We start from the raw sequence: 22,510 nt of genomic DNA on the forward strand, positions 1-22,510 counted from the left end.
AAAAAAAAAAAAAAAAAAAAAAAAAAGAAAAGTGTTAAGAAGCTGTCTTGCTTTTACCGTTGTCGCGTAGCATGAAATGGATCTCTTATCAACATTTTCAATTTGAAAGCACGCCTTTGTGCCATAAACCATACTATTTTCATCAACTACATCGGCAGTTATTGTCTGTCCACTTGCATTCTAACGAAAGTCTGATATAGTCAATCAATAGCGACAAATTCGGTTGCTATGGTGGCGCTTAAGCGGAAATGACGTCCTACTATGGTACTGGATACATTTGGTAGCACAGAGTTTTAAATAAAGCTCTCTTCTCGAAAAGATCATGACTTTTAACGAATAATAGCTCACAGCTCTAGTTTCGAGAGAAATTTGCGTTCGTGAATCAGGGGGAAGGTGACAAGCTTTAATTTCAAGTGTCATCCTCCATTGTGGATTTACCGTTGCCAGTGAACTGTCATACTATTTGCTGGGCTTCGTCTGTTTTCTCATCGACGATATATCCGTCAGTTCCTCACGAATACATTTGCTGATTTCGTATTTTCATTCTTGAACGATCATTAACGGCGACTCAGTTTCCTTACTACATCTTGAATACCAGAGTTGCGTGATATTCAGTGCTTAGTTATTTATTGCTACCTACGTTTATCCAAACTGCTATACTGAAAGAGGATTGCTTGGACTATCGATACTAGGTCGGTTTCATAACCTCTAGGCTAGGCTCAATTTGGCGGCTCTTGGATCATTTGAAATGCTCTGGCTCAAATTGGAAAATCTATTATTATGTCGTTATCGGCAGCATTTTGTACGACATTGAGGAAAGTTTCATGGGAGGAGGAGCCTCAAGAGGGGGGTCGAGGAATCATTGAGGGGTTAGACAAGTCCTATAAGTGGTCAAGAAGACCTAGTTCTGACTGGAAACAATACGCTCACCGCGGCCTATCGACTCCAAAGTCAAAGCGGAAATTCTGGTTCCTGGTCGACCGCGTTCCAGAACGACTATATGTTTCAGAACCTAACGAGTGACCCAGCCACTTCGAGCCACAAACGCCAAGGACCCTTTCCTCCTCTTCTGCGAGGAACCCACCGTCTGGTGCTGCAGAGGTTTCTCCGCTCTCCATGAACACTTTACTCGACGATTCTACCTTTATATACGAGGAGAACGAGGACCCACGCTGCAGCGGCTGTCTCCAATATATTGAAGACGGTTCCGTTATACAGTTTGGAGAAGGCATCTGGCATTTCGAGTGGTAGGCATTCTTATCAATCTGTTCCAGTCTATACGTCGCTTAATCGGATACTTCTCGACAGTTTTCGCTGCGCCAAATGTCACAAATTAGTCGAGTGCTACAGCAACCTGTTGCTCCTTCGTGACGGCAGCCCTATCTGTGAAGATTGCTCATACGTCTGTCATGCATGCGGCAAGGCCATCAAAGCAGAAGCCATCATGACGGGTAAGACTAGAAATATCGTGGGACAAAGGAGTTGGCAGGCTGACACATCCTTCCCAGGCGATGAGGCATATCATGCAGAATGCTTTCGCTGTGCGCAGTGTAATATTAAAATCGAAGATTTAGTCTTTACTCAGACGAGCAAGGTCAGCGATTAATCAATTGCCTGTTTGCACGACAAACTGACGTAAAAGAGTTTCAGGGGATATTCTGTACATCATGTCACGAAGCAAGAAAGCAGCAACGACAGCGAAGAAAGGAGGAAAGAATGCAACAGCAGCAACAGCACTTGCAAGCATCGTCTCAAGAGCCCCTGCGACGTGGTCAGGATACACTGGTATGCCTCCCTAGTAATATAATACCCTCTGCAGAAAATTTAATAGGAAGTAGAACAAATCGCCAAGTCTCTCTCGTGGCAACCCTTCGCCGCGCTGGCACAAACCTCAGGAGGAATGTAGCAACGAACATACGAGGTCGAGTCCGTCAGCATTCAAATCCACGGTGGCAGACGAAAAGCACAATTCAAAGAACTTGATTTTGAGTAAGTCCAACCATCATCCTGGCCTTAATTCTTCCCTTCCTAACTTTTACCGACAAAATTCCAGGCGCGAATGAACTTGCTGAACTCAATCAAATGCTTAACCATGCGATTGAGTCGAACTTGAACGACGATATTCCTGTACTATATTCTCATTCGGAGCATATTCCCAGTCCACCAAAGACACGAGGTTCGGTCTCTCCTTCATCTGATGCGACGTTTCTCTCACTAAACAGCAACGATCATTATGATTTTGACGCAGACGATGATGTAACAGTGAATGACACCACCACACGTAACGAGAAATATATCAAGCATCTGGAGCAGGAGCTTGCACATACGAAAAATCGTCTCCACGAAGTTGACAGCAAATTTAACAAGATCAAGGTGCTTATATTAAATTAATTGACCATTCCTGGATTATTTGGACTAACGATTGATTGGATGATATTCTAGACGATTAGCAGGAAGGCGCTCGACGAATTCCACGTTGTCAAAGAAGGCTACGCCGCTGAAGTCGCAGCACGACAAGAAGCAGAAGCACAAGCAGCAAGGTTGAAATCCGAGTTAGCAATATGGCACCAGACCTCTCTGCTTGGGAGCGAAGAAACGACTCAGATGCTGAAAGAAGAAATCGCCCGCCTATCGCGATCTAAAGCCGAACTAGAAAAGGCTTGCTTTGATCTGCAGAGCATGCGAGACAACCTGGTAACTGATATCTGTAACGATATATTGAGGTAAGCACAAAAATAGCTTGCATCTTCATCATGCTTGCGCCTTTGCTGAAAAGATTTGCTTACTGTAGCCGGACCTCGGTCGAAAATGGTGCCAATGATTTGCAAAAGAGTTTACAGCAACAATTGCAATCCTTCAAGACTGATATTGATATTGCCAAAGCTAGCTACGCACGGCTTGTCAAAGCAAGAGACGATATCATCAACGAAATGATCATGCTCAATACCAAAAACGCGGAACTGACCAGCCTTAACAATGACCTGTCAAGGCGTGTGACAGAAAGAGAACGAGAGGCCATTGCTGTTATGGCAGGTACAAGCTTTTTGGGTCCAGACGAAATTGAAAAGGAGCAAGAGCAACGGAAATCAGACGAGAATGTCTCTGGCGAAGTTGCGGTCTCCCTCGAACGCAAGTCGTCCGATCACCAGAATGTGCGTAAAGTTGCGCAGCGTGACAGTATCAGTAAGGCCGAACCGCCGAAGATGTTCAAGTTCAGAAGAAACAAGGGAGGAAATGTATTTGGACGCAAAGGACAAGGCAACAAAAAGAACAGTGAAGAAATGACTATTGGATTGCCATACGATGCCACAACCAGTCAACCTTTCAATTTTACGAATGAGAACACAAAGACAAAGTCTAGCAGCGACGTGAAGGAACTCGTGGATGTGAATCTCAAGAACAGAGCTGGTCACTCGTTTACGCAGACACGGTTTTTGCGTCCTGCAAAATGCGAGATCTGTGCCGATAAGATTTGGCGTGCGAGCGAACTCAAATGTCAAGGTACGTGACAAAATAGAACAAGTTTCAAATAAGCATTGATATCGTTGACACTTATTGGTAGGATGTGGATATGTTTGTCACTTTAAATGCATGCACAATGTATCGGCTGCTTGTGCTGGAAAAAACAGCATGGATTCCAGTCGAAATCCAGTTGAGCAGGCGCCCAAAAGTAAGCAAACTTGAACCTTCCGTTTGCAAACAAGCAACTAATATATATTGTTCATCAAGTGATATTTGGTAACGATCTGGCTGCTCAAGTTCAGTTGGAAAAAGGTACAATACCATTAGTAGTACAGAAATGTATTGAAGCTGTAGAAGCTCGAGGTGAGAATCAGATAGAACAGTGAATTGCTTGATAATCCTGTCAGGGTTTTACTCATGTTAATTCAAAGGTATGGATTTCGAAGGCATTTACCGAAAATCGGGCGCTGCTGGTCAGATGCGGCAAATACAACAATGCTTTGAGAAGGGAGAAGCTCCGGATCTCAGCGATGAAGACAAATGGAACGATATATGTGCAGTTACTAGTGTCTTGAAACAATATTTCCGTGACCTACCTGATCCTTTATTTACCTATGATCTCCATCCGCAATTTATGGAAGCTTCAGGTTAGTTGACTGATGGTATGCATGTTCTTCTTGATCTGGTGTTAACTTGGAATTTTTCAGTCGCCAGTGCTGATCAACAGTTTGCACAATTCCAAAAAATTATTCATTTGTTACCTCCTGAAAACTATCACACTCTGAAATTTTTGATGCAACATTTGGACAAGTAAGTTTGCGCTATCTTTACAAGTTTAGAAATGGTGGGATTTCTAAAAGACCTTTGCAGGATCCAACGACAGCATAGCGAGAATCTAATGACTGCGCGCAACTTGGCTGTGGTGTTTGGGCCGACATTAATGCGAGATCGCGACGAAAGCCGAGACCTTGTAGATATGAATCGAAAAATTACCGCTATCGAGTACATACTGAATCATGTTCCTGCTTTATTCGCCGATCCTTCACCCCACCAACAAAACCGCTCTTCCCCACTTCCTACCACCAGACGGAACTCCCTTGTTCGTGCTAACCATCGCCGAGACTACTCTACCGATGATATTCTGCGTGCGTTTCCGCCCGCTGTACCCCCACGTGAAAATGCCAACTACATCTAATGGGCTGGTCCCAGACATTGTACAATAAATCTCCAAGCCATTATTCATAAGCTTATACTCCTCTATATATCAAGTTTCAGTGGACGTTTAAAGATAAGAGGGCCTTACAATGCATGAATATTTTGCGCACAGAATGTCCAAGGAATAAGTATCCAAACATTGGATGAACCATGTAGGCACCAGTTTGATTTTACTATAATGGTCAGAAAAAGAAATTCTGTGCGAAGTATGCTTATAGAATATTCCGTCATGGGTCTTTCTACAACTTGAATTCGATCGATGGACGTCACCGTGATAGAGTCTTCTTTAGTTCGTTGCAGGGGTATCAGACTTAGTGAGACAATTATATATAAACCGATTAGATCACATTGGGGAACCAGCGTTGTTTTCTTGCACCCCTCACTCTCATATTATGGCGAACCAAGGAGCTTACCAGAACGACGTAACCAAGGAAAACGGTGGTGGCCAGGACGCCATGATCGCGCGTCTTGAGGCCTTTTCCATCGATATGGAGGGCTCGAAGGAGACCACCCAGTGGGGTCAAAAGATTGCCAATGCAGACAGTCTCAAAGCCGGTCCTCGCGGCCCCACCTTGATGGAAGATTTTATGATGCGTGAAAAAGTTATGCACTTTGGTACGTAGGATATACCTATCACCTTGCTATCTCTCTCTCTCTCTCTCTCTGTATTTCAAATACTCATTTGTGCTGTTTGTTACTTTAGACCACGAGAGGTAAACATTGATTGTGAACATAGCCCAGCCAATGATTTCATTCTGATTATATATCCTGCAAAGGATCCCCGAACGCGTCGTCCATGCAAGAGGCGTTGGTGCCCATGGCTACTTTGAGCCATACAAGGATTGGTCAGATCTTACTGCTGCCAAGTTTTTGCGTACTCCTGGCAAGCGAACTCCTGTTTTTGTCCGTTTCTCGACTGTCCTTGGATCACGTGGTTCTCCTGACACGGTGCGCGACGTTCGTGGATTTGCTACGCGATTCTACACCGAGGAGGGTAACTTTGACCTGGGTAAGATAGCGCAAGACAATTGTGATAGCGCATGTGCGGGCCAAGAGTTTCCTTACCTATTATTGACGTTATGTAGTTGGTAACGTCATTGCACCATTTTTCGTTCATGACGCCATCAAGTTTCCCGACGTTATCCATGCCGGCAAGCCGCATCCCGACCGCGAAGTCCCGCAAGCTGGAACTGCGCACGAGACAGCTTACGATTTCTTTGCTGAATTCCCAGAAACCATCCACACTGTCATGTGGGTCCTTTCCGGCCGTGGCCTGGCCAAGAGTTTCCGTCAAGTCGATGGTTTCGGAGTTCACACGTAAATTCTTCTTGCTTGGTTACTATGGTGTCCGTCTCATGCGTGCTAATGCCTAGTTGCTTATTAGTTTCCGTCTAATCAACGAGCAGGGCAAGGCTGTCTTTGTTAAATTCCATTGGAAACCTTTGCAGGGCCTGTCCAATCTCTTGTGGGTTAGTGGTAAAATTCGATATTACTTTAATTCCCAACAAGAATTTCATGCCCAGAACTTGCAAACAGGATGAAGCTCAGAAAATCTGTGGAAAAGATACCGATTTTCATAGGACCGATTTGTATTTAGCTATCGACAATGGAGATTATCCAGAATACGAGCTGGGAGTGCAAATTGTCGAAGAAAAGGACGAACACAAGTTCGATTTCGATCTGTTGGATCCGACCAAGATCATTCCCGAATCTTTGGTTCCAGTGACGCCTTTGGGCAAGATGGTTCTAAACAAAAACGTTACAAACTTCTTTGCCGAAACTGAACAGATCACCTTCTGTATCGGAAACATTGTCAGAGGTAAGGCATCGCTTACCATCGACCGTCTTTCTTCAAACTTTAGCTAAGACTTCTTCTGTATACGTATAGGTATCGGCTTCACCAACGATTCGCTTTTGCAAGGCCGTCTGTTCAGTTACATGGATACACAACTTAACCGTATGAACTCTGCCAATTTCATGCAACTGCCTATCAACCGTCCACTTTGTGCTGTTCGAAACAATCAGGTATGTCCCTCAATGAAGGTCAGATATAGATATCCTGAATCTAACGTGGAGGTTGCAGCGTGACGGTTTCATGCAAACATCTATCCATAAAGGGGAGGTCAGCTACTTCCCGAATGGTCTCCAGAATAATCAACCAGAGCTTGTTGAAGGAAAGGATGGTGGATACATTGATTATCCCGAGAAAGTCAACGGCGATAAATGCAGAAAACAGATTGCCAGTGTGGACGACCATTACTCGCAAGCCCAGCTTTTCTGGAACTCTCTCAATGATTATGAAAAGCAGCAGACTGTCGATGGCTTCCGCTTTGAGATCGGCAAATCCAAGAGCCTGGATGTCCGCAAGCGCATGATCAGCGTCCTGAATCATGTCGATAACGGCCTAGCTCGTCGTGTCGCATTTGCTGTGGGCGTGGACTTGCCTGAAAAGGTCGTCGATAACCCCGGAAAGACAAGCGTAGGTCTCTCAATTGACGAACGCCCCAAGCCGAATCACATCCGTACAAAGCGAGTCGCTATTCTTACCGCTCCCGGAAGCGACTTTAAGGATGTCAAGACAATGTATGACTTTTTGACCAAGGAGGGTGCCTACGTCGATTGCGTCGGTATGGCTCTTGGCCCTATGCAAGGCGTCGAGATCACAGCTACCTACTTGACAACCAGCTCTGTCTTGTACGACGCCGTCTATGTGGCCGATGGTGCCGAAGGCATCAAGAAGCTGATGGATAAGCAGAGCGCGTTCCCGTATGAGGAGCCTATGGTTTTCCTTTTGGACGCTTTCCGCCACTGCAAGCCGATCGCTGCTGCAGCCGCAGGAGCTGCACTTTTGAAGGCTTCCACCGTGGAAATGCCAGAAGGCAAGGGTGAAAAGAATGGTGTAATTATCGGTGACAGCGCTGCCTCTATCACTGACGCGTTCAAGAAGGCCATCATGCAAGAACGCTTCTGGGTCCGCCTTCCTCTTGATCCTCCAATCTAAATCTTTACAATCCATCTTACAACGGTTTTCGCTTGCTAATGTATCCTATATACTAGCGTAATAAAGGATGACTGTTTTAAATATGTATAACTGCTACGTAACGAGCATATACGCATGCAAGAATCCTGTAGTTTCTACAGGTGATCATCGCGGCGGAACATCCATTTGATAATGAAAATACTTATGTTATTGTAATTAAAGTTGAAGGTTTTAATAATATAGTTGATGCTTGACATATATGATGAGTGATGAATTAAAGGAAATAAAATGCAGCTATGAAAATGATATAGTTTACGGATACATAAAAGACAGGCAGGAAGTCGAGGAAGGATAGTCAGGGATATTGGATATCACAATCGACGGTCTGGAGAATCCTCATTGTCCTGGATTACAGCTACAATGACGCTTATATCATCAGCCTTTCCACCTTGGTAGTAAAATCCTTCGTGGATTGCTCGGGACTGGAATGGGCTATCGATATTCCGGCGATCCTCACTGACGGTCTTGGCTCTATTGGCTAAAGCGTCTGCAAGCTTTTGCGGCTGAAAGTTCAAAAGTCTCGCAGGTCGCTGTCCGGAGGCGGGGATTGTACATGCATTAACATGCGCGTTGACTATAGCCAAGATTTCCTTGTCGAACAAGTTATCGAACAATCCGTCAGAACCGACAACAATGACGTCTCCTTTTTGTACTTTGATGTTGAAAGTCTTTAAAAAATGCCATTGTTAGTTTTCTCTAACCTTTCCAAAGAAATTGAGTAATCATACCTGTGCATCGCGAGGCCGCGTTGTCGAGTTAGTCCCTAGCTGGTAAGGAAAATTGAAGAAATGTTGCTGTTCCTCGCTACGAAACGCATAATGGTTTTGACGGATGACAGAGATGCCGCAATCGCCCAAATTAGCTATCCGCAATTCATCGCCACGGAGCACTGCAATGCATGCAGTAGTTGAACCGACGATGCCTTCACGTTTTGCCTCTGCCATGGAAACATCGTAGCTGTGTTGCAAAATCTCCATGGGATTCGCATCGTCGTAATGATAGAAATACGGATCATCGATATTATCAAATCGTTCCAACTGCAGAAACGCGTGATGCATAAGCTTTCGGGAGTACAAAGCCGCACTGGCATCTACAAAAATAGGCGTGTTACACAAGGTATAGCTGGCAAATCCCGGGAAAAAATACCTTTTGTATTTGCCCATCCTCCAACACCGTCTGCGACCCCGAGCGCATCTGCGCGACAGAAATAAGCATCTTCACCAATCTGCGAGCTGTAATAATCATTGGTCGACTCTTTAATGGCGTAGTTCCTGCGCTTGGCAAACCCGGAAGCTCCGTGCGAGAAGAGATAGGAGGGTTTCGGCTGGACGTTTGAATCGGCGAAAAAATCGTATAAAGGAAGAGATTTCGGTTGATAAGATATTAACGGCGTTGGCGATCGTTCTTGAATAGCATAGCTGTGGTATAGACGTTGCAGGGATGCACATATTGTCGGTTTGAAACCATAAGGTGATAACAATTTGGACGGAGGTACGCAGCCAACGTTACCAGCTGCGATCTTCTTTGCAGCTGCGTAGAAAGGGTTTCCTCGTGGTAATAACAGTAAACCGTTGGACATTTGTTTAAGAATGGAGCTGCTCATTGCGGCTCAAGTTGGATGGATGAAAGAATGCAGGTCGAGATTACAGGAAGGGAAACAAGCGAGGAGGAAGGAAGGGTTTTGCTGGTGGTTTTGGGGAAAAGCGGGAAAAGGGAGAGACGGTGATGAGTGGCTGGCGAGCTTCGAGACGCGGTTGATCAAAAATCTGATTTCTGCAGGCACTGAGATATTGTCTCAATCACGCTATGAATGCTTATTCCCACAATTATTGTCAAGAAGCTTCATGTTACTCTCGCTCCTACGACTTTCCGCTACCGGATTACACATAGCTTTAGCATCTCATCGTGTCACCATGCACCCTTTACTGATTCCTACACCTTTTACCCAAGTTATGCATTCGCTGTTATACCTCTTCGCGTCACGGAGCATCCATTTGCTGGCTCCTACACCTACTGCCACCAAGTTACATTTCCAGTTTTTGCCTCTGCTTTACCACGCAACGAATTTTTCATGGATATGCCTTACATGGAAGGTTGGTTATCGTTTTTGTAACTCGTGGTTCTAATTATTAAACATGATAGTAATTGAAAAGTGGGGAGGCTCCCTCGTTGATGGAAACTGAATCGAAATATATCGTGCACGGAGGGCCCGGCTATTTGCACGCCCCCTTCCACCAAACTATATCGAGCTTTTCATATATCACACATTCTACACCCACCTCGGTCACCTCTATGCATTGGTACATTCGTCGTATTGTGGAAGATTTCGCCAACGTGTCTACACATGACGACGAGGAGCCGAGTACCTTGTCAAGTGGAAAGGATACGTAAGGGCTCCGACTTGGGACGGGACACTGGGACCACGCGTTCGTAAGCACGAGCTATGTTCTCGCCGATCTTGCAGTATTCCGTTTTGGCCCTTTGAAGACTTCCTCTGCAACGCCATGTTTATGCACCTGGAATCCTTTCTCAAAAACTCAAAGTGCTCCCGGAAATGATGTAGGCTGTTTTTTAGGTTCTTGGAGTTACTTGTTAAGATTGAATGCGACGTTGCTCTGTGTAACGCTTTCGCTGATGGAAGTACTGAGTGATGGTGTGGTATTTGGCTGTTTATAAGGTAGGAACCTTGTTCAACTCGGCTGTGGCGGCTTTCATTATGCAGATTGGAACATTTGAGAGTCCGTCAAGCGGATATTCAAAGACCTACAGCTTTTTCAAAAATTGTTGGCGCATTAATCCACAAAGTAAAATTGCACATTTATCGATTTATTTTATAACAAACCAAGAATATTTATTAATTTGGTTCCAAAGGTTTAAATTTGTCTTGATTGTCGTGCAATTTGATGCTCCAAACGCCAACTGTTAATAACATGCAGTATGTTGAAGTCTACATTGATCGATGCGGAAGCTAAACGAAACTGTATTAAAATGGAATGGACGCTCATTGTTTCCTCAGACGTGGTCTTTCAAAATTTATGTGCATGCGAGCGACAAAGACAGTGGTGTTCTCTATGAAAAGACGCATAGTTGCAAGACGAACGAAGAATACCTCTGATTAGATACAAATTAACTCGAGTATCAATGAAGTCTTTTGGCTGAATGATTTCTTGTTTCCTTCCCCGTTTTGCTTGTCACACAATATTTCAACAAACAGTACTTTAATGATTAAACGTACACATTGGTCGATACAACGGCTGTAATATTACAGCTACATCTGGATGTAATTCCGGCGATATGTCTTTCACGACAAAGATTTGTCATTACCAAACTCTAGTACTCAAACTGCTCTAACGTCTGGACAACATCTCGCCAAATGTTGGCACCCTAGAGATAAACAGAAAATCTACCAATCAGTCCAGTGCAAATATTGAATACAGATATAGACACGTACATGCTGATAAAATTGGACCTTTGCGTTCGTAAATGAATCCAGGGCTTCTCGAATTTCAATTGCTTTGCTCTTGGAAAAAAAATCGTCTTCACGCTTCACTTGCTCCGAGAAAGCGTTGGAAACCTCATGCGTCTGTTCTATGGCATCCTGAAGCTGCATAAAATTAGCTGAAAGCGCTGCTGATATCTACAATGAACCTATACCTCGCGGATTCGCTCATTCAGCCGTAAAATCTTTTCGCGACGTAGCTTGTCTGCGTCTCCTCCTCGAACCTCATTCAGCTTGCCTGTAACGTAGTCCGTCAGATTGTAGTCTCCTGGTCTTGGATGTAGAATTTTTTCTCGTTCAACAAGCGATGATTGTAGATATTCTGATAACTCTTCAAAGTCAACTTGTTTCTGGTCCCGAAGTTTCAAAACTGCCTAATCAACCGGACGTGAGCAGTCTAGGAACTTGCGAATTCATGACGAATTTTGTACCTTCATTGAATTATAGTAGGCATGATAATCATGGATCTCGCTGAGCCATGCATTATCCTCTTTGGTCTAAGCAAAAGGTTCAATCTTCATATCATTCGTCATTGATCATTGATGCACTTCTTACCACGTCCTTCATGCATTGCGAATACTTCTCGACTGCTTCTGCAAACTTGACCAACATGTCGCTTGTCCTTTCTTCGTGTCGGGCCAGGCCTTTAATGCTTTCAGCAAACTCATGGTAATCATTAGAGAGATCTTGTCATATGCGTTAATATTGGATTTCGTTTTCTTCTTGCCATGTATTATACCTTCACTTCGTTTGTTTGTGCGAGAGAGCGTCCGTTCGAGCAAATTTAAATTGTCTTCAAGACGGTCCACACGTTCCCTCATCTCGACAAAACGCTCGTCTCTTTTGCGTATTTTGGCAAAAGCATTAAGTAGAGTGTCACCAATTGAATCCATCATTGTTTCCTGTCCTTCTCGCAACGCTCGAGCTGATGCATCGTTCTAATATAAAATGTTATGCAACAGTCTCCTGATTGTATGCGGGTCTCCTTACAAATCCTGGCGACTCTAAAAACATTGTGAAAAATTCTGAGCGTCCCAGAATTGGATGCCGGGCTATGCGTTGTAAAAATCTTTGTAGACTAGAAGTTTCCGTAATCAGCAATATTCGTCGACGTAAGAATCTTAACATCCTTATTTACCTCACTCGTCGACGCTCTATGAATTCTGCCGAGAATCGATCACCTTTGACGTATTCTGGAGAAAATCTAGTTAGCGACTACGCGGGCAATCGGTCGATCAAGTTTAAAGACTTACCCATTCTATGCTTATCCGGAAGAGGAGGGATAAAACAAGCGGGATAGTTGATGTATAATACATTGAAGAGCCATACAAAATCTTGGAAACGCCTCCGGACAGAGGAAGTCTAATTTAGGGATTTTAGTGACACAGAAGGAGATCCGTACCAAGCAAGTGAACATACTGCCGAGACAATAAGGTAAGAAATAAATCCTCCTTCCTGCTCTTTTCGTGGCTCGACTACATTGATTATTTTCCAATCATCAGATAGTTTTGAGCCTGTGACAGCGGAAGAGCCAGCTTGTTCATAGGAAGCCTCGGAGTGAACACTCTCAGGTGTAAGCAACTGCGCAGAGAAACCAGATATTTGCTGCTCTGGTTTTTGCTCGTTTTCTAAATGATATAAAAGCATTGGTGCATAAAGTCAGCTAGCTGCAAACGAGGTTATATACGTACGTTGCGTCGTCGTCCGGGTGTGGGTATATGCTTCAGTTTCGATTGTCGAGTCATTGGCGTCTGATAGAGGATCTACGACGGCGGGTGCATCGTTGTTATGGGTAGTGTGGGAAGAAGTATGAATGTCCCAAGAAACATCGCTAAATTCATCAGGCATAGGATCAGTCATTTATGCAAGTGGGAAGTTGCGAACGTGCTCCGGCTCAACTGACATGTCCAGAATAAGAATTTCTCAGACAAAGGTGTCCCCATTTTCTTGTTCATTTCTTGTCTTTAAGCTATACTAACTCTTTGATCAAAAATATAAAATAGCTAGGCGCATGGTTACAAAGATGGGTACATATCTAGAGAGTGCAAGCTAGCAGACAAGGAGCACTGCCAGCAAAGATGCTGCGCGCTCGGTCGCCACAGATCGTGCCCGGTTTGGAACTACCGGCATCATTATTTTTGCCGGACGATCCAATCGCAGATAAAGAAGATAAAGTGTAATGGTTTCAGTGTAATTTTTAGACACAAAGCTGAAAGATCATTTCGTCTTAGCCTTCAATCTCCTGGTACCTGTGTAGCAGTTTCCTAAATCAAAAATCGTACTTATATGAAGAGTTGACGTCTGCGAATAAACGATATCTGCAAGGAAGCACTTGGTTAACGATGCATGGCCCATTGGCGACAGGACTCGATACGTTGTAGAATCGATAAAAACTATCCGTTACTGGACTTTCGGTCCACTAATGGACCGTTCTAATATAATAGTTTTCGAAAAATGAATGTTTTCATTGTCGCAACCCAATAAGAATAATCTTAGGCATGCTACGGGGACTCCCTTTCTGTAAATACCCTCCGAATTTTAGTTTATCACGCTATCTCAAAGTACTTTTCGCAGCATTCCCAGCTTCACCGTCGTTAGCCGTAACGTGCCTGTGTCCGTTGCTCCACGCTATTTCCACACGACACCAATTTACGAGCCCCTGCAAAGTCTCGTACCTTTTGACGCGCGGAGAATTCGACTTCATGGTGTCATTTTGCAGAAAACAATCCTCAATATCCGATCAGCTTGGACTATCAAGCTGGAGCGATCGCCACACCAACCCTTGAGGGACGACGTATTCCGTCTCTGTTGCTGCCGATGTTCCGTCATGTGTTCCAGGAATCTCACTTTGCCGACTACGCTTTTAGTCCGAAAATTACAAAGATTTTGTGCATGCACGAGGTCAGCCTTTTAGTACTTGGCAGCAGAAATGTTACTGATGGATGATCTTTAGGTGGCAAATTGCAGTGGGCATTTTCTATGCCAGTAGAGAACATATTGGTCATGGCTGGCTTATAGTATTTGAGATACCTACAGACAGCGGAAAGACGAGGCTATAACAAGTGCTTGAACAATGCTTTGGCAGTGAAGGTGACAAACAATTTGACTATGCTCTATTTGAAGAAGAAAGTAATGTGAACCTCAATTTTTACTAGTATTTACTTCAGAATACCAAGTCATTCAATATATGCGCATTTCACACGAAGCGTACCTGGAAACTGAAGAAATGACTGGCAATATAATAGCTCGCTATGATCTTCGAGAGATATTGTTTAATGATCTCTAGGACCTGTTAGAGACCTTTTCCTACCCCTTTTTCCTGTACACATACTAACAACAGTTAAGTATTCAGTCTCCTGTAGTTTTCATTGTTGTCCAATTTTAATCTTGCTATAATATATTAGCTCAAATTTCAAAGCAAAGAGCCACAAACGTTTCACATTTTTACCTACTTCTATTCATTCATATTCTCTTATTCCTGTGATCTTCTTTTAAACAATTAACTCGATATTACATGATGTTAAATCTGAATTATCGTCTCTGTTGCTTGCAGGTCCATTCAAGTATGGATTATTGAGCGTACGCTGTTTGCGCAAACGATTTCCCACTCGCTAGAAATGAAGCGAAGTCATAACGTGAAAAGCCAAGAACAAGCACGAATAGAAGCAAAATTATTTACGCGGATCAGAAGCGTAAATACATAGATTCTATCAAGGCAAAGGTAAAGCCAAAGGGTCTTCAATGCGAGTTACTGCCCGTCTAACCAGGATAACGAGGCAAATTCTGTGCGACGTGGGGTGCCACTCCGCTTGAAGTTGTCCTTATTCTCATAAACCACAGAGCTCTTGTTCCTGGGTCGATGACCGACAATTTGCCACCGCAACCACCTCTTCACAATCGTGAGTCCATGATGCAACCACAACCAGAACAACAACCTGTGCCGTCACGATCTGTACAGCGAACAAAGACTGTCAGGAACAACCTTGGCAACGCAGGCAACAAAGTACGCGGTTTGTTTAAGAAGCAGAGCAACAAAGAAGTCGAAAACACAAGGTCTGTGCCACGAGAGGATACGCCCTCGTATTCATCAGGCACACGAAACTGGGAGCGACCTTCGATTCCACGGTCATTCAGTGGTCAGGATGTATTCCGAGAAATACCTGAACGACCGTCCTCTCAAGCAACCGATAGCAACAGTAAGTATTAGGGGGATACAGATACAATAGGGGCTCCATATTTAAAGCGTACCTTTTATAGCCCCTACAGAAGAGCAACCCAACGAATCTCGGGCATCATCTGCGTACATACCCAACGATCACTCGTCTGTCATGTCAGTTTCAGCTGCTCCACCTATCAACTCCAGCGATGGGAACGGCTCGGAATCTACAAAACTCGTAGAGTCTGACGACATAGATGATGTTTCCACCGAAGAGCTACTGAAAGAACTCGAGAAAGTCAATGCTGATATCGCGCGAGTGAAGAAAGAAGTAGCAACAGAAGCCGAAAAGAAGCAGGCTCTCCAATCAATGCTCGAAGATGCACGACGTATGGTCCAGGCGCAGGAACAAGAATACACGCAAATCGAACACAAGTATTTTGAAGATACTCGTCCTATTCGAGCTACGGATGATGATCTATCAACTATCCGCGAAACGTTCAAGTTGTTAAAATACTCTATTGCACGTATTATCATGACGCTAAATCGAAAGGCCGATAAGGCACAAGCAACCGAGAAATTCGAAAAGCTATGGCCAGGCCTAAAATTGACAGAAAACGGCGAACTCGAATCATCGCACATCAACCTGCTGGCAGAGAAAATTGTGCATCAACACCTGGTCAAGCATATATTCCGCTGTCCTATATATCCAGGCCTGGAGGTCAACGACGCATACTCCTCCGTTAGTAAATGGTTGACGAAGCATGGCTCTCAGTTCCCCGTTAGACTTCGCCAGCAACTCGCATCGATCGTCGCAAAAAGCGCCAAAGATAGCCCGCTGCACAAAGCTGCCCAGTCAGAAAAACAAAAAATCATTGATATCATTTACAACGATCTAGCCGATATTTACCATCCATTCTTACGCGAAAATGATGCAAATGTCGATGAAGAAAAGCGCTATTACGCAAAAATAACCGACATTGTTGAGAAAGCAATGAAACTCTCTGTCGCTATCAGGGGTCAAGAAGTAGATATCAAAATACTGGACATCAAGGAAGGCCACGATGAATTTGACGAGGAAACAATGGTAGATGTCAAAGGCAAAACAAGCGGCATTGTTCGCTTCTGTATATGCCCGCCTTTTGTTGGTGGAGATGGTGAGCATGGCTTCGTCGAAAAGGGCAAAGTCGTGCTCGCCTAGATTTTATGCGCTATCCTAGCGATATGCTCCTCTACCCTCCTCTTTCCTCCGCGTCCTTACATCTCCTCCTGTACTTTTATCTCGACTTATAATAAATTCCTCGTGTCCTTGTTTCCTTACCAGCTGTCTATTTCTGCTAAGGCAGATGGTGCAACATCCTGCTACCAACGGCCGACAGGAGGCTTCGAATGCCTTTCTCTATCTCCATCTCTATCTCTCTCCTTTCTGAGAGTGTCAAGCAAATTGAATATTGGGATTAGGATATGAAAATATGGCATTGGGATTTACTTTGGATAGACAATGACTCCCTACGTAGCAGATGTAGAGGAGACCGAGAATGTGGTTTATATCATAAAGGCATGCTTACAAATCGAGAACTTTAAGAGTTCCATTCATATTTTCCTAACCGGAATACATAACAGACCCTCAAAGCAAAAAAGGTTCATAAAAGTCGCTTATAAGTATATGAGGACGAAGTCTCTCTGAAAGCTGCGCTTTATATTTCCTTATTCCAAGCACGATGATGCAATATTCAGCGTTTTCTAATGGGTTTGGGCGGGTTGGATTTTTACTTCCATCATCTGGCTTCGTTCCGGGTGCAGATTCTAAGTTGTCGTCCACAACAGCTTTATGATTCCATCTAAGCTAGTAAGAAAGCTGAAAACTTTGCAGACACTGCGCAGCTATATGAAATCTATTTCACACCTTCATATTACAGCGGCCTCTGTTTGTGCCTGCAGATCCGAGCTTTACTTCCACACTTTTGCCTTTGCTCACTCCAACGAAGTTTGGGTCACCACCCCAAAGAGTGGATAGTGTTACCCTATGTACGATTTTTCCGAATGTTTGCGGGTAAATACGTATTAATAAAGTATTTCGTAAGTTCACGAATATTCTATAGGAACGGTTTGATTTTAATCAACGATCAAGCTTGCTTTCAGATCGACAAGTATTTTACGCAAAATTTTTATCATTGCTTATCTGCACGTAATTTGGCCAATTCAACCGCTAACCTGGCTCCAAACTTTGCATTGTTCTTGACGAGTGCAATGTCTACATGGGACTCGGTGAGTTTCTGTTATTTTTGCCTTGATTTCCAGACTTACTCGCATCGAGCGATTGTCCCTTGGTCATTTCCGCGATGCGCTTCAAAAGATACGGGGTTTCTTCTTTGCCAAATATACCTTTAGATCTAGATAACGAGCAAAGCGTAGATGAGATTTTCCATGTTATGTTTATGAGCAAGGGTTATTCCTGACCTAGCTTCTGCAACCGCATCAGAGATAGCTTTTTGTATAGATTCTGCATCGGCTGCATCTTCTTTAGGTATGGGTACCGCAAAGACCATACCGCTATTTAGCTGCAGTTTATGATTTGCAGCTGTTTCTGTAGTTAATATACATAACAATCGAAGAATCTATGCTCCAGTTTACCGATGAGCTTGGCGCCTTCCACGGGACTTTCCACTTTCATTGGGCTCTGTCATCCATCGGTTAGTAAATCGATATTCTGGCTTCAATAAGACCATCACTCTTACATCGAACCCACTGTCAGGAGTATAAAAAGCTGGGAAACGTTTGCCCTGGCCAACTGTGGCAACCGTGACACCTTGGGTTTCCTATGACGCCACCTGTACAATGAGTTCCAATGCAATTTTTCCTTCTCCAGTATAGTGTCAAAAGTTCCTACCAGTACTTCGAGGGTTTTCCCAATATCAAGTATACTCTTAACACCAGCGCATACCACAGCAACGGGCGTACGACCAAGTTCCATCAAATCTGCGCTGATATCGAAAGCTAAATTTACATGGTTTGTTGATATAGGGTGTCTAAGGAAAAAAGTCTTGCGTGGTTTTACTTACATTGTTCAGCTCCCCTATGGACACCACCGATACCACCTGTGACAAAGACCGGGATTCCTGCCCTGTGAGCCAAAAGCATAGTACTGGCGACAGTGGTGGCACCGGAAAGTCCCTTATCCATCCAATAAGTCTCTACTTTGCATGAAGGTAAAAATCTCTCTCTGTGTACCTGTGCCGTGATATACGCCAAATCGCGTCTGGATGCCTTGATTGCTTTTTTCCCCATTTGTCCAAGTAAATCAAGTGCTTTGTCATCAAGACCTTATTCTTTCTTCATCAATTTTACTGGATGAAACTATCCAAGTTCATTCGTATATCCAACCTATATGCACCTGCCCATCTAAAATGGCAATTGTGGCAGGCACAGCACCTTCCTTTCGAATAATCTCTTGCACCGACCGCGCAGTCTCGACATTTTGTGGATATGGCATGCCTGTATATACCAGGAACAGAGCAATGTAAGATTAAACGAGTTCAAACGCTGCGATCAGATAACTTGCCATGGCTCACAATGGTCGATTCCAGCGCGACGACTGGTCCTTTCCTTTCTAGCGCTTCGCGAACTTCAGGCAATATAGAAAAGGACGAAAACGTATGGTAAGCACGCGCAATTCGCAACGATCTTGACAAATGCATGGTTCGATATTTGAACGACGGAAACTGAAAGTAGCGGATCAAATATCTGCCAACACCATTTTCTCCAAGTTGTGTGTTGAATAAATAAATTTCTATGTAGCATGATCTTACACTGCTTGAGATCATAGTAAAGTTTCCAAGATATTTTTGAGCGATCTTGTCAGTTTACGGGCAATATATTACAGGTATGATGGAAATACTCTAATTACTGGCTTCTGTTTATGAAGATTTGTATTTGTTCAGGAACTCTTGTTTAAATGGAGAGTTCTTTGGGAGGATGATGAAGCTCGGAACGCCGTTGGTGACAACATATTGATCCAGCGATAGGATTTTTTGTAATGGAAGCTTCTTGCCGATCTTAATGATGCTTGGCTTCAATTTTTGGTTGTTCTCAAAGTACACTTCCAAGTTGTCAGGTGTATAATCGCCACGTTCATCCCAAGGCGGCCGCTGCTCGAACATCACTTCTAGATGATCCAGGAAGGTGTTTGTCTCGTTGAATGATTGGATATAGTCACTTTCTTTGTATTCCGGATACAGGAAGAAGACTGGCCATGACAATGTATTTGTCTTAGGATCGAGCTGGATATTGGCTTTCTCGCGTACATCCTTGTCTGTGATTTCAAACTTAATTTTACGTTCCTGGAGCTATATCGTCAATAACCAATGTAAAATAAGGCTGTATAGTCAATCAAAGGTTTACCTGAAACGCTTTCTCCAACCTGTCCTTTTCCTCCTTTTCGCGTCGTTCACGTTCTTCCTTTTGCCGCTGCTTTGCTTCAATTTGCTCTTTCCTTTTCAGGCACTTATCTTTTACGGCTCTGACCGCGGCGTTGGTTTCATCCACTGCCAGAGCATGCTCACAGCAATCGTGAGCTTCGTCAACCCTGTCCAGTGCCAGTAGAGCGCGGGCCGACCGATAAAGCGCCTTGACATTGCGTGGATTAAGCTCCAAACATTTCGCACAATCTCTCAATACGCGTCCATAGTTTTCTAAAAATATAATCTGTGAGCTTCCTTCATTTACAATAAACATCGGCTTTTACCTACGTAATTCAAGATTCACTGCAGCGCGGTTAGCATAACATGCCTCAATGATTTTCTTGTCCTTGCAATCTGTATCAATTGCCCGCGTATAAAATTGAATCGCGTCTTGATATTTCGTTTTTCCTTCCTTGAAGCAGTCGTTTCCTTGATTCTTAAAGTTCTCTGCTATCTCTATAAAAGAGTTATTACTAATTATAATACTACAAGTTATCCGTCGAATACCTTCGGGTGTGCCGTCGTACACAAGTGATTGCAAAGCTTCTAGTGTATCGTTCTCTTCTTCCGGTAATCTTGTCATGAACAGCGGAACTTTGGCAAGTTCTTCGTCCAGATTATCTGGATCCATATAATATTGTGAACGCTTCGGCTGGGGTCCTGCTGGCTCTGACATGTTAAGTGCAAATGCTATGAATGTGAAAGGAAGCGAGGTGGCTTTGGTTGAAACCTGCACTGGAGCATTATGGAAGGAGCTGCTGCCCGCGCGCATTGAACTTCCCGACGTTAGTCATGATTCGACGACCTCCCACTCTGCCACGATGGCAGTCTGCACTGTACTCTACGCCTATTCGAAGAACACAAATAGCACCGTTGCGTTTTCAGACATACTCTTCCCTAAGACGACCTCGGCAGTATGGTAATAGATTCTCGGGTTTTTTTACATGTTCTTGCATCTTATGCGTTCAGCAGGACCTCGAGGACGGATCCTAAACCATGTGGAGAGCTTGAGACCAGCAACAGCCCAGAAGCCTACAATTCCACAGCGAGAACCGGTGCAGCCTAATAATATCACTGTGGAGGAGGACCAGCACTTTGCGGCAAACCCTGCAGAGACTCAAGTGGATATTCCCCAACCTACCGCTGGTGCAGTAGTCACTCCAGACTATCACGGAGCACCGTTGTTGTCTCAATCAGCACTGGTAGTTGGTCGGGAGTTCGAGATGCTGAATATCTTTCTAGTATGTTCATCTTAGCTTTGATATTTGCTTTTGCGTGCGGTAAATTTATGCGCATTAAAACCTAATTTCCAGGGCTTTGAACAAGCAAACCGCTACAAAATCATGGACCCACATGGAAACTATGTCGGATACATTGCAGAGGAAGAAGGATTTATGAAATCCTTAAGTCGCCAATTCTTGCGAACTCACAGACCGCTCAAGGCAACAATTCTCGATGCACATGGGAATGTGATATTCAAGATTGAACGTCCTTTTGCATTTATCAACAGTAGAATATTCATATACACAGAGGACGATCGTCTAATCGGTGAAGTTCAGCAACGATGGCATTTGCTTCGAAGAAAATATGATCTATTTGTAGGGCAAGTAATTAACTTTTTGCTATTGATATGACAGGTCTCTCATAATTTTTGTATAGAAACACACAGTTTGCATACATTGACACGCCATTTTTGGGATGGGACTTTTACCTACAGGATGAAGATGGTGGCGTCCTTGGCAATGTCAGCAGGAACTTTACAGGTTTTGCTAGAGAGGTACGGGCAAGATTGAAGTATGGCAAATGCCCCTTTATTTACAAATTTAAATAGATATTCACAGACACCGGCCAATATGTTTTGAGAATGGATGCTGTGGAGGGCAACAAGCGAGGACTTACATTGGATGAACGTGCGGTGACGCTGGCTTGTGCAATATCAATTGATTTTGACTACTTCTCGCGTCACTCACAGCACGGGTATGGAAACTCGAGGAACAGGAGATAAATATCAATTGAAACTAACTATTAAAATATTTAGTGGAGGAGGCTTTATGCCAATACCGTTCTTCGGTCTCGGTGAAAGCCACGAAGAATCCCACAGCAATAACGAACAAGAATATCCAACAAATCCCACTGATCAAAACACTCAACAGTCAGATGCGCCTTGGGCCAATGACAACAGCAAGGATCCATGGATGAGTGATGAAGAGGCCGGCGTAAGGAGTCCGATGGATGATCTGAAGGGTTTCTTTGGAGGATTTGGAGACGAAGACGAAGAGGACTGGTAGCTTTACATGGATTACGTGATAGACAACACGTGGAATAGCATTTCACATTAGAATCCATTTCAAATATTCTTCGTTGTACATGTTTAACTGTAGTAAAATGCTGAAAAGCTCAATATAATGCTGTAAAATTATCACTTTATACTCAAGAATATGGAGCCTTTTCGTGGTAGCTTAAAAATAAAAAGTAGAGGTGGATGGATTAAGATACAGGGTCAATACAATCCTCACAGCTCGAATTTGGGACTCATAGGAAGGCCGTGGTTACTCGATATATTGGATTTTGAGGAAATATTTGCGCGGTCTGGAAAATCCTTTTGCGCTTTTAGTTGGCTACATTTTGCGCCTAAAGAAATCGAATTAACGTTGAACTACTGTAATCTACTGAAGGTT

At 43.7% G+C, this 22,510-nt stretch overlaps 9 protein-coding genes across 9 annotated transcripts; 5 read left to right on the forward strand and 4 right to left on the reverse strand.

Annotated features, from left to right (window-relative positions):
- Nucleotides 1-1,116: 1,116 nt before the first annotated feature.
- On the forward strand, nt 1,117-4,657 carry VTP01DRAFT_8640 (uncharacterized protein; the record flags this gene model as incomplete). Its single annotated transcript, XM_069387784.1, has 14 exons — nt 1,117-1,247; nt 1,309-1,451; nt 1,509-1,594; nt 1,651-1,785; nt 1,839-1,989; nt 2,054-2,176; nt 2,249-2,373; nt 2,443-2,723; nt 2,792-3,501; nt 3,563-3,670; nt 3,730-3,825; nt 3,894-4,109; nt 4,170-4,272; nt 4,333-4,657. 14 exons carry the CDS (start codon nt 1,117-1,119, stop codon nt 4,655-4,657), a joined length of 2,733 nt encoding a protein of 910 aa, XP_069241518.1.
- A 412-nt stretch (nt 4,658-5,069) lies between these two features.
- Nucleotides 5,070-7,678, forward strand: VTP01DRAFT_8641 (uncharacterized protein; the record flags this gene model as incomplete). Its single annotated transcript, XM_069387785.1, has 8 exons — nt 5,070-5,292; nt 5,381-5,390; nt 5,454-5,686; nt 5,763-5,994; nt 6,062-6,146; nt 6,214-6,496; nt 6,566-6,702; nt 6,761-7,678. The coding sequence occupies 8 exons, from the start codon at nt 5,070-5,072 to the stop codon at nt 7,676-7,678; spliced, it is 2,121 nt and encodes a 706-aa protein (XP_069241519.1).
- Nucleotides 7,679-8,028: 350 nt separating this feature from the next.
- VTP01DRAFT_8642 (uncharacterized protein) lies at nt 8,029-9,320 on the reverse strand (the record flags this gene model as incomplete). The annotated part of the gene is made up of 3 exons (XM_069387786.1): nt 8,029-8,385; nt 8,446-8,807; nt 8,864-9,320. The coding sequence occupies 3 exons, from the start codon at nt 9,318-9,320 to the stop codon at nt 8,029-8,031; spliced, it is 1,176 nt and encodes a 391-aa protein (XP_069241520.1).
- Nucleotides 9,321-9,527: 207 nt separating this feature from the next.
- On the forward strand, nt 9,528-10,275 carry VTP01DRAFT_8643 (uncharacterized protein; the record flags this gene model as incomplete). The annotated part of the gene is made up of 3 exons (XM_069387787.1): nt 9,528-9,814; nt 9,871-10,104; nt 10,182-10,275. The coding sequence occupies 3 exons, from the start codon at nt 9,528-9,530 to the stop codon at nt 10,273-10,275; spliced, it is 615 nt and encodes a 204-aa protein (XP_069241521.1).
- Nucleotides 10,276-11,047: 772 nt separating this feature from the next.
- VTP01DRAFT_8644 (uncharacterized protein) lies at nt 11,048-13,076 on the reverse strand (the record flags this gene model as incomplete). The annotated part of the gene is made up of 11 exons (XM_069387788.1): nt 11,048-11,101; nt 11,169-11,321; nt 11,372-11,590; nt 11,648-11,713; nt 11,772-11,902; nt 11,956-12,154; nt 12,207-12,294; nt 12,355-12,409; nt 12,470-12,578; nt 12,636-12,844; nt 12,908-13,076. The coding sequence occupies 11 exons, from the start codon at nt 13,074-13,076 to the stop codon at nt 11,048-11,050; spliced, it is 1,452 nt and encodes a 483-aa protein (XP_069241522.1).
- Nucleotides 13,077-15,075: 1,999 nt separating this feature from the next.
- On the forward strand, nt 15,076-16,573 carry VTP01DRAFT_8645 (uncharacterized protein; the record flags this gene model as incomplete). Its single annotated transcript, XM_069387789.1, has 2 exons — nt 15,076-15,412; nt 15,474-16,573. The coding sequence occupies 2 exons, from the start codon at nt 15,076-15,078 to the stop codon at nt 16,571-16,573; spliced, it is 1,437 nt and encodes a 478-aa protein (XP_069241523.1).
- Nucleotides 16,574-17,543: 970 nt separating this feature from the next.
- Nucleotides 17,544-19,196, reverse strand: VTP01DRAFT_8646 (uncharacterized protein; the record flags this gene model as incomplete). The annotated part of the gene is made up of 10 exons (XM_069387790.1): nt 17,544-17,626; nt 17,680-17,765; nt 17,833-17,953; nt 18,007-18,052; nt 18,111-18,191; nt 18,263-18,369; nt 18,435-18,546; nt 18,604-18,695; nt 18,757-18,867; nt 18,935-19,196. The coding sequence occupies 10 exons, from the start codon at nt 19,194-19,196 to the stop codon at nt 17,544-17,546; spliced, it is 1,101 nt and encodes a 366-aa protein (XP_069241524.1).
- Nucleotides 19,197-19,289: 93 nt separating this feature from the next.
- Nucleotides 19,290-20,508, reverse strand: VTP01DRAFT_8647 (uncharacterized protein; the record flags this gene model as incomplete). Its single annotated transcript, XM_069387791.1, has 4 exons — nt 19,290-19,712; nt 19,774-20,063; nt 20,121-20,288; nt 20,340-20,508. 4 exons carry the CDS (start codon nt 20,506-20,508, stop codon nt 19,290-19,292), a joined length of 1,050 nt encoding a protein of 349 aa, XP_069241525.1.
- Nucleotides 20,509-20,624: 116 nt separating this feature from the next.
- Nucleotides 20,625-22,120, forward strand: VTP01DRAFT_8648 (uncharacterized protein; the record flags this gene model as incomplete). Its single annotated transcript, XM_069387792.1, has 6 exons — nt 20,625-20,751; nt 20,805-21,073; nt 21,146-21,435; nt 21,492-21,609; nt 21,664-21,809; nt 21,871-22,120. 6 exons carry the CDS (start codon nt 20,625-20,627, stop codon nt 22,118-22,120), a joined length of 1,200 nt encoding a protein of 399 aa, XP_069241526.1.
- Nucleotides 22,121-22,510: the final 390 nt, after the last annotated feature.

Source organism: Rhizomucor pusillus (assembly GCF_041956525.1).
Source record: "Rhizomucor pusillus strain CBS 183.67 unplaced genomic scaffold VTP01scaffold_5, whole genome shotgun sequence".
Classification (NCBI taxonomy): domain Eukaryota; kingdom Fungi; phylum Mucoromycota; class Mucoromycetes; order Mucorales; family Lichtheimiaceae; genus Rhizomucor; species Rhizomucor pusillus.